This window comes from Esox lucius, chromosome 15 (assembly GCF_011004845.1).
Source record: "Esox lucius isolate fEsoLuc1 chromosome 15, fEsoLuc1.pri, whole genome shotgun sequence".
Lineage (NCBI taxonomy): Eukaryota > Metazoa > Chordata > Actinopteri > Esociformes > Esocidae > Esox > Esox lucius.
The window spans coordinates 18,031,310-18,041,733 of NC_047583.1; the positions used below are offsets into that span (position 1 = coordinate 18,031,310).

General features: G+C 38.8%; 1 protein-coding gene across 1 annotated transcript; it reads left to right on the forward strand.

Annotated features, from left to right (window-relative positions):
- Window positions 1-2,562: 2,562 nt before the first annotated feature.
- On the forward strand, window positions 2,563-8,544 carry atp6v1c2 (ATPase H+ transporting V1 subunit C2). Its single transcript, XM_010892413.2, has 12 exons — window positions 2,563-2,691; window positions 3,245-3,312; window positions 3,818-3,903; window positions 4,546-4,640; window positions 4,734-4,825; window positions 4,907-5,002; window positions 5,120-5,188; window positions 5,985-6,077; window positions 6,175-6,262; window positions 7,865-7,962; window positions 8,073-8,211; window positions 8,320-8,544. Exons 1-12 carry the CDS (start codon window positions 2,563-2,565, stop codon window positions 8,416-8,418), a joined length of 1,152 nt encoding a protein of 383 aa, XP_010890715.1. The 3' UTR covers window positions 8,419-8,544.
- Window positions 8,545-10,424: the final 1,880 nt, after the last annotated feature.

The following is a 10,424-nucleotide window of genomic DNA, read 5'->3' on the forward strand; positions in this document are numbered from 1 at the left end:
AACCCCAACCCCAAGCTTGCCTTGATCTGCACTGTTAACCTCATGCCTAACACTATTATTTAGTCCTAATGCTAATTTCCAGTGTTGAATTTGTGGCTATGGAAGATAAAAATGCTTATACCTAAATCTAGTTTGTGGCTCAAAGATTCAAGAAAATCTGCATATTTATTCCTTCATAAAAATCCAGATAAGTGGATTAAAAATCTCTCTAATTTGTGCATGTACTGTCAAATAAGCGTTGATTTTCTAATTCTTAGATCATGCAAATTTGTAATATAAATGTTAACATTAATTTTTATTTTGTTTTACAGCACTATGTAATGAGCCAAAGCTAATAAGCGTTTTGTATGCTTTTCAATATAATTATCAATCAACTATTGGACCGCAGTGTATTGAAAGAGTTTGGCCAGGTTTTAGTACGGCAGCCATTTTGATGCCTTGAGATGTTGTCTGATCGTGTAGTATCAGCACAGAACAGGGCTTGTTAAAGATGAAACGTTGGGGTGTTACCTTATAAATCACTCTTATACAATTCACTTGGAAATGAAACACATAGTTTGTAACTTTTTTTTTGTATCTGATCATCAGGACATGATTTTGTCTGAGAACAGACAGAAAGGGCTTCAGGCCTGTTTAAACTAAACTTTGATGTGTTCTTTCTTCCCAAGAGGGACACCCAAAATGTTTGCCCTTATCAATTAAATTGTTAAAAGTATTTCCCCCCAGGTAGTGTAACTAAAAAAACAGTCATCTATGGGGGTTTTTCTTGACATCATCTGCACTCACCTTGGAAAATAAGTGGATGACACTATATGAAAAAAAAATATCAAACTCCCAGGTAAGTATTTAACTACTTTAGTTGTGGTAGAAGCTAGATTTTATACAGACTCCAACGCTGTCACATTACCAGCATGACTTTGCTGTTACAATTTTTTCGATCTGTGCTGAGGGCAAGAGATATAAACCATAACCTACTTCAAATTAAATGAAGGGTCTAGAAGGACAATATGAAGTACAACCTCAGTTTACAATCTCAGCAACAGCTTAATTTTCAGGTGTCAGAGCTTCAAGTAGCCTATGTGCAAAAACAAAAAGAATCTGCCAACGTCTTTTTTCTTTCACAGGCAGAATATTGATAGATGGATTTAATAATTAAGAAAATAAAAAATGCTTGCCTTTAGTACTGAATGTATTCAAACATTATATGACAAGTTTGTAATAAGTATAGGCTACACTTGTTCACACATCATAATACAAGCATTAAAATTGTTTTACAGATTTGTGAATTGAACTTGCAACCACAAATACAATGTACAACCACACATTTCTAAAGGCAAACTTTTGTCACTATCCACATTTCCCTACTTCAGGCATAAAGCTAACATCATATTTGTTACAGTTCCCCCAAAAAATATTTTACAAATATTTAACTCCCCAATATTTTAATTCCCCAAAATATCTAATTAATGCAACAAAATCTATGTTTTTTCAAACATAAACATATACTTTCCCTGCCAGATATTGAGTCTCCGTTATCAAGAATCATTGAACTAAAGAATCTGACCTTGTGCTTAATGAATCTAGTGGAAACCAAACTATTTCTGCGTGCCAAACAGAAAGAGCAAAAAACATTGCTGGAATTAGCCTTAACAAAACATAAAAAAATGTTTTACCATCTCCTGTGAACTAGGTTGAAAAATGTAATTCTGTAGTCCGAGTCAAAGGAGCATATCTCACTTATTCACTAAGGAGTCTGTGCATGGATGTAGGAAACTTGAGAGGATGCCTCTGAATAAGCAATGTGACTCTCCGTATGTAAATGTTTGCGCATGTAGGTCTGTTCCTGCACAGTGATGTAACAATAGTCATTCTTAGTGGATGGCTCTGCTGTTCTCCTCGACACTCATCTAATAGAATCGGTGCAGAACAAATTTCTTTCCAACCAACCAACATCTGAACACCTGTGAGCGTAGCTCAGAATGGGCGCCAATAACTAACGGTAAAACACATTTGTCTTTTTACAGTTGAGAAGTCAGATGCGTTTATTTTTCTGAAGACCATCTAATTAACATTTTAATTATTAACTTTTGTCAGTCTGTTAGTGCACTTCATTATGTTGATGGCCTTAACAATATGGAGAGGAAATCAAAGACTAAATCAGTGATGTAGACCACCTAATGACATGTTGATTATTATAGAGTGCACTTCATTATTAAAAAAAATATTATGTTAAGTAAGCCTCAATTATATAATTTTGGGACGGACATCAGAGATTTCAGTGGCAGAATTAGGCTAAAGAATTGTTCCATGGATGTTTCACTTGAGCTCGTCTGACCAAGTTCTACAAGTCCTGATTCGTTTATGAATGACCAATGACAAAACCTTCCGCATGTTCTAAATGATTTATTATATACATTGGATTGTAGAATGCTGCTGTGCTGAGCCTATAGTTGTGTTGTGGTAAGTGATATATAATTAATCATTACTGTTTTCCTTTCTAGGTTTTTGATGGAAAGGGGACCCCGCATGTAAGCCAGAAGTAGGCAGTAGGGTGCACACATAATGACAGACTTCTGGTTGATATCTGTTCCTCAGGACAGGGCCAGCTCTCTGTCTCTGGAGAAACTCAAGCACACTGTGTCCAAAACCAATCTGGCCTCCAGCTTCAAGTTCTCCATACCAGAATTGAAGGTTAGTATTTGTGTCTCATAGCTAAAAACAGAAGAACATGGTCACTTGGTTTGGGGCGGAGAGCCTTTAATCAGCGATTGATTTCTCTAGCATGACAAGACTTTTCATCCTGGTCCCATGTGTGGGAATTGAACCCATTTGCCTGACTTGCAAGCATCATGCTTAAGTAACTTAGCTACAAAGAGATACACTAGAATTTTAGGTATTACAAGACCAGTTGGAGGTAGTATTTCCTCCTCAATGTCAATATGGCACACAATACTGTGTACAATATTGTGTATCTGCATGGGTGTCAGTTCTGCAGTGGTTAGCAGTGGTCATCCTCAGCGTATAGCCACAAGACAAAGGTGTTCAGTTGTGTTTCCTGGTGAAGTGATGGGCTCAGAAGGTTTTCCATTTAATGCATTTTATTAATTTATATGATTTCTATGATTCTTCCTTATTTTAATTGTCAAACAAAGGAAACTTAAACCAAGTGTCCTCTTTGTAATGCTGAGTGAGGTGGAATTATGCAATTTCAACCTCCCAATCAGTAACATTTCAAATTTCTCAGGTTGGAACACTGGACGTCCTCTTGGGTGTGTCAGATGACCTTTCTAAACTGGACACTCAAGCGGAGAGGTAGAAGACATTCTCAGGATAGTGTCAGAATGTGTTGTGCCTGTGGCTTTCCTCATTGTGAAATAGGCTACTTGTAATTTCTCTTCTTACTGTATACCTCAATAAGTTCACAGTCTGTCTCGTGAATAATTGATGCTGAAGAATGGTGAAATGCTTTGCCATTGACTTGAATACGAGCTGGGCAACGCTGAAGTTGTTTGAACTTGCCTAAATGGCTGACTTACTGTAGGATACTGGGAAGGGCTTTTCTCTTATTAGACCTGGAATTCTGAGTTATCTTTTTTTGGAAACTGTTGACCTTTCCTTTAAGTAGAGGTGGATACACTGAATCCTGTAGTTTGTCAGTGCAAGTGCTAAGCACATCCCTTACCTGTGCATGTGACATTATTTTGAAAAGCTCTTCATCTTCCTTGCGGTATACAAACATAACAATTTTCCAACCATCTGGCTCTGGGGATGTTTATTTCCAATCATAGTCAGTGACATGTCCCTCATTTTTGTCCAGTGTATTGCAGAGGGCAGCTAAGTGCATGGCAGAGGTGATTGAGCAGTCTGATGATAAAGTGGTGGGAAATGCCCAGGCTAATGGTGGTAAGTCCAACTGACTGTTGCCCTACCTTAGGCCCGGGGGGCATGGTGGGACAGAAAACAACTGTATAGTATATTGAATACCCAGAGAAATGCTGATCAAACAGAGATTAACACTCATTGTATGAAAGCATGCAGGAAACCAGCAGCGTCTGCATACACACAAAGATATGTGTGTACATGCAAATGTGCTGCAAGATCGCTAAATTGTCTCTTGGTTACCGTACTGCGTTAATCAGGGGAATTCCTCCTAGTTATTAGATAAGACCATTAATTATTAACTGAAGGTTTGTTGTTTAGGAAAGTTCTACAGCTAAGAGGTTACGCTAACAATTTCCCCTAATCTTCCCATCATATCCCCCCTCATTAGATCACAAGACTCATCATAAAGTCTCCCAGTCTCCCTCAAAAGCCTACTTCAAGTCTTTGCTGGGTATTCTGGCATGCATTTAAGCTTTGATGTATTTTGGCTTGCTGTGTTTGCAGGGTTGTCATGGTGATGCAGTTTGGTTGGTTTGATTGGTGTTTTTACATCCATATGTGAGTCTGTGTGTGTGTGTCTCAGTATGTCCCTGTTTTTTTTAGTTCTGTGGAGCTCTATGGTTTTGTGTCACCATGATATTTGTTGTCTGCACATCTTAACAGTGGATCTGGTCAGTTATGTGACAAAGTTCCAGTGGGATAGAGCCAAGTACTCCACAGCACTGCCTCTTAAGAACCTGGCAGACATCATAGCCAAGGTATCGCTCTTATCAATCTCCTTGTAATAAACTGTCTGAATACATTATGTATTCCAGCTCCTGTTTGTGTGTCTTTATTACTATGCACATCAGCAAGTCTCCCAGGTGGAAACTGAGATGAGATCTCGAAGCGCGGCGTATAACCACATAAAATCCAGTTTGAAGGGCTTTGAGGTCAAAACAGAGTGAGTGATGTCTTCTCTGAAATTACTGCAAGAACTAACGTGTGCCAAATGTGGATTCAATATGGTATGGTTTCTTTGTAGGGGGTGCCTGCAAACTCGCATGCTGACTGACATTGTTAAGAGAGAAGACCTTGTAGATTCGGAGTATCTCACCACTCTACTGGTGGTGGTGTCCAAGTAAGTCACGCACAACATGAACTGCCCGTGGCCAACATTTGATATTGCATTGTTTTAGTGTAGAAGAATCTGTCTGTTTGATTATTTATATGTCTGTTTGTGTGTGTTGTGTTACAGGGCAAGCTATGCACAGTGGGAGAACACCTACGAATCCCTTTCAGAATTTGTGGTGCCTCGATCCAGCAGGTACTAGTACCACCAAAATAATCACATAGATAATAGGAGTCAATAGGAATTAAGTTTAGAATGGTGTAAGGCCAGACATCTTGTTTGGTGCATTTGTTTGTGCTCAGGCAGTGCCTCTGTAGACATGTAGCAGAGAGGCTATCTCTCTGGGTAGGCCAGACTATCCGCAGGTGTTAAGTTACCATCAGAAAAGAAGAGTGAGTCGGACTAAAGCTAAACTCATTGTCAGGAACGCTCTCAGTGGCTCTAACTGTGTCTGTGTATCCTTTTAGTTTCACGAGTCAGACACACAGACTTTAAGTCTTTCTGAAACAGATCATACAATGTCATCTAATGTTTTTTTTTAATTAAAATGGCGAATCATGCCATATGGTTTGTTAAATATCCAGTCCAGGACTTTTGTAATTTACAAAACACTTTTTTTAACCTCCCTTTTTTGTCTGGATGTTGTATATGTGTTTGTAAGTACATCTATCTATAATTAGAATGCCTGTAATACCTCAATATGCATTGGAATACCAAGTTTGAAAGGGTCTGGTTTTGATGACATAGGGCATATTTCGGTACATACATAACATAGTGCACAATTTGAGAACAGCACTGCTTTTGTAACTAGTGACCAAAAAATGTGGAATGCATCTCTCATTAGGAAAATAACATATTGTAAAAAAAAATCTGAAACAGTATGGATTTTCATTATGTTAATTGTGTGTGTCAAAGTGAAGCTATTCCCAAGTCTATTTCTTGGTACAATATTTTTGTGATATTAGCATCACTCAAAAATGCATATTTACAGGAAGGTGTTTGAGGAGAAGGAGGGAGCCATTTTCACTGTAACCCTTTTCAAGAAGGCTGTTAGCGACTTCACAGCCAATGCCAAAAAGAACAGGTAAGGCCGAAAAACTTTGGATATCACTTGATTACTGTGTAAAGAACAATAAAATAAAAAACAACTAATCTCATCTATGGTGTTCATCACGCAACAGGTTCACAATACGAGAATACAGCTTTGATCAGAATGAGTGTCAGAAACAAGAGATGCGCCGCCTTAGTGTGGACAAAAAGGAGCAGTATGTAAGTGAAAAACTTTGAGGAGACTTGTGAACTTACTGCATTGTAATTTATCGTATTCCTCAATATTTATTTTATTGTTGAACAAACAGTGCTCTCAGTCAATCCAAAATATCATTGAACCTCAAACGTTATCAGTCAACAATTAGTGTGCAGAATTATTAGGCAACTAAATTACAAAAATAATTTCTCCAACTCACTTGTTTATTCTCAATTTTTTGAGTAAGTGCAACAAATAAGTAACACAAAATGAAAATTAAATAACATTTCTGGCCTTTCAAAAATATTCAGTGACCGATATAGCCACCCTTCTTCTCAATAACTGCCATGAGCCTTCCATCCATGCAGTCTGTCAGTTTCTTGATCTGTTCACAATCAACTTCCACTGAAGCAGCAACCACAGCCTCCCAAATGCTGTTCAAAGAGGTGAATTGTCTTCCCTGACTGTAAATCCCATGATTGAGAAGGGTCCACAAGTTCTCAATAGGATTTAAGTCAGGTAAGGAAGGAGGCCAGGTCATTATTCGGGCATCTTTGAGGCCCTTGCTTGATAGTCAAGCAGTGGAGTACTTGGATGCATGTGATGGAGCATTGTCCAGCATAAAGAACATGGCCTTCTTGAATGCTGAGGACTTCTTCCTGTACCACTGCTTGAAGAAAGTATCTTCCAGAAACTGGCAGTAGGTACAGTATGGGAGTTGAGTTTCAGTCCATCTTAAACCCGAAAAGGTCCAACTACCTCATCCTTAATGATAGCAGCCCATACAAGTACCCCTCCTCCACCTTGCTGGCGCCTCGCTCGAAGTGGTGCCCTGTGTCCATTAGTGATGGCTACAGGCCCATCCATCTGGTTTGAAAATATCTATCTTCAGGTATTTCTTTGCCCAATCTATTTGCTTCAACGTGTGAATCTTATTCAGTGGTGGTCTTCTTTCAGCCTTCTTGACCTTGGCCATGTCTCTGAGCACTTGACACCTTGTACTTCAGGACACTCCAGGTAGGTTCCATTTCTGGAATATGGTGGCACTGGAGGATAATGGGTTCCTGGTAGCTTCATGTTTAATTCTTCATCTGTCTGAAATGCATCAATGTCAGTTAAATCTATTATTTGGCCCATTTTACCTGAGGTCATGAAGCTGTCTAATAATTATTCACCCCTTGATATAAGCTGTTATTCACTGCTGCCACACCCTCCCTCATTACACAAATACATATCACCTGAAAATGATTTAATCCAATGAGCATTCAAGTTTATATGGTTTGGAGTTGGAAAATGTGCATAGAAATAATAATACGATCAGAAAACTCACTTGCCTAATAATTGTGCACACAGTGTATGTGTGTAACAGAGTAAAGATGGTACCATATACTCAGTTAATTTCACTCTTAAGCTCACAATTACCTTGACATCTTGCAGATCAGAACATCTAATTGGTACTTTTGTATAGCTCAAATGGTTGAAACATCGTCATGGAGGGCAGTTACCAATTTTGTGAAGCTGAGGACCACTAGTTAGCAGCCAGTCTCGGCAGGCAAAACGTTCAGTCATGGAAGCTATACTGTTAGAGGCACCACATTGACGTTGGTACACCGTCTTCTCCCAAGGGAACCTTTGTGCGTTGGCTTAAGGTGAACTTCAGAGAAGTGTTTGTGGCCTGGATCCACCTGAAAGTCCTGGGGGTGTTTGTGGAATCGGTTCTCAGGTCAGTCAAAAGGGCTGCCTTCTGATATTAATATTTGTAAATGCAATGTTACATGATAAATAATTACATTAAATAACAATTCAGTAACTAGTTGCATTGTACATGATCAGGTATGGCCTGCCTGTGAGCTTTCAGACATTACTACTTCAGCCAGACAAGAAGCATGGGAAAAAACTGAGGGAGCAGCTGAGTTCTCTATTTGGACACCTGGACCCTACAGCTCCGGCTATTCCCTCAAAAATGCCCGACGTGAGATAATGTCCTTTGTTCACCGTTAGACGTTTTATGGTACTGTCCTTCCTATGACTGCAGAACACTTTTGAGATATTCTTCTCGCTGTCTCCCTCTGTCTGCCAGGTAGACCTTGACATGCCAGGGGTGAGCACTGTGGCTCCACAGGACTACTACTCCTACATCTGTTTCCAGATCAGTGTCAAACTTTTTGATCCCAACTAGCAGCTAATGGGGTGTGGTCCCAGACAGATACAGCAACCACCTGATCCTGAAATAACCAGTACCCTAGGTCACTGTTGGCTTCCCCTCTTGATGTCAAAAGGCTTAAATGTTTAGAAATATGTTGGGTTCTCTACCTTGCCAACCAGAGGGCTAATTTTGAGAGAGTACCGTATTGCTATTATCTATCCAGTTCTTTCAGTTGAATGAAGGGAAGTCAATAAGTCTCTAGGGTTGGACATGACGGATTATTTGGTTTTTGTGGAGTACCGTAAAACCAAATACCAAAACAAATTATTGTGGCAGATTTTAGCAAATATTTTTAAGATTGTGTTAATATCAAGGTGGACATGTACGAAGGAATTCTAAATACACTTGACATGATCTTTAATGACTAGCAAGGAAAAATTTTTGAAAATCTCCATACCAGGGGCCTGGGTCAACAGGACATTTTGTATTAAAAAAAAAATCCAAATCGGGACCAATACTGTGCATCAGGAAATTCAAGCAAAAGTGTTGTCTAAGCTATCAAGCATTAATATAACCAATTCTAAATCTACTCAGTTCTGGTTGGAGAGCATTGTTTTGCAGTAGGCCTATAGAAATAAGGAATGTAATTTTGACTTCTTGCTGATACATGACTGTAGATCTGTGATGTCGTTTGATGATCTCTTGGCCACACCTAACATAACTGAAACGTCTGTGTATATGTAAGTAATGTGACACCAGTAAACGTTTTTTTTTTTTACTTACAGGTGTTCTTGTCTGGTCTATGATTTTTCATTTGAAATCCAGAGAACATATCAACATTAAATATTATACGTATTTGGAATCCTGTGATCACAATCGTTGTTGCAACATATATATTTGGACCATTTAAAGAATGCCTGCGGGTCGGTGGCATATCCCCAATGAAAACTCACATTGATTCCACTGACGATGCCTCCATGTAACCCGAGTATCTCCAATGTACGCTATTTACTGGTTGGCATACAGAGTAGGCTACTTTGTATTTCACTCCTACATATTTCATTCTAACCTTATAACGTTTTGAGCAATTGTCTATTGTTAAAGGTATGAATATGGCTATGTTCAAACAATTATTTGTGTTGTTAGGGTAGTTGTGTTCTTAATAAAAAAAAGTGCTAGTCATTCTGTTACGCAAGTGGTCTCAACAGGAAGAAGTCCTGGTACTAAAGAGTTCGAGAAAGGCTAATTTAGCAGACGCTCTTACCCAGAGTAATGAGTGTATGCATGAATTAAAAATTTTAAAAAATCTATTTTTAAGAGGCCATTTAAACTGGTCGCGGATAAAACAAATCATATTTTGAAAGGTAACCTAATGTGCGAATGTGCCGCAATATGCGGATTTTAACACAAATGTTGTCACCATGATCATCCTTTATAAGTCATACGAACAATTTGTTTCCTGGTCGAAGGCTATGATGTTGAACATCTCACGATGCATTTCGTTTGACCCTCTGGAAAGGAAATTAATATCCCAGCGTCTCGAATTAATTCCGATTAATTAATGTTGTTTAACATGGCAAGTATCGGTCGTCAGCAGAGCGCTTTTGAAGGGTATTTAATTGTATTTAATTGATCATAAGGACACATGTATATTTATGAAAATAAATTCAAGTGCAGAAACAATTTACAGAACTCAACTAGAACGTTATATTAATCATTCCGACGTCCGTTTTCAATCTGACCATACTGTCAAGACTTGGTCATATATATGCAATATATTTATCCACATTGACAACATTCTGCATCAATTTCCCACCTCATATTACCTTACTTTGATGGAATGTATTAATTCTGTAAATTACCCAAACCCGTTTAGTCGTTGAATCTTCTGGGAGGAAGTGGATACTGCCACAGCTCCGTAGCACAACTGTGTGCGTGTGTGTGTGTGTGTGTATGTGTTTGTGTGCGAGAGAGCGAGAGAGAGAGAGAGATAATTGCAGTTTGGGCATCTTGGTCATCCAAGAACACCGAGCCAGGTT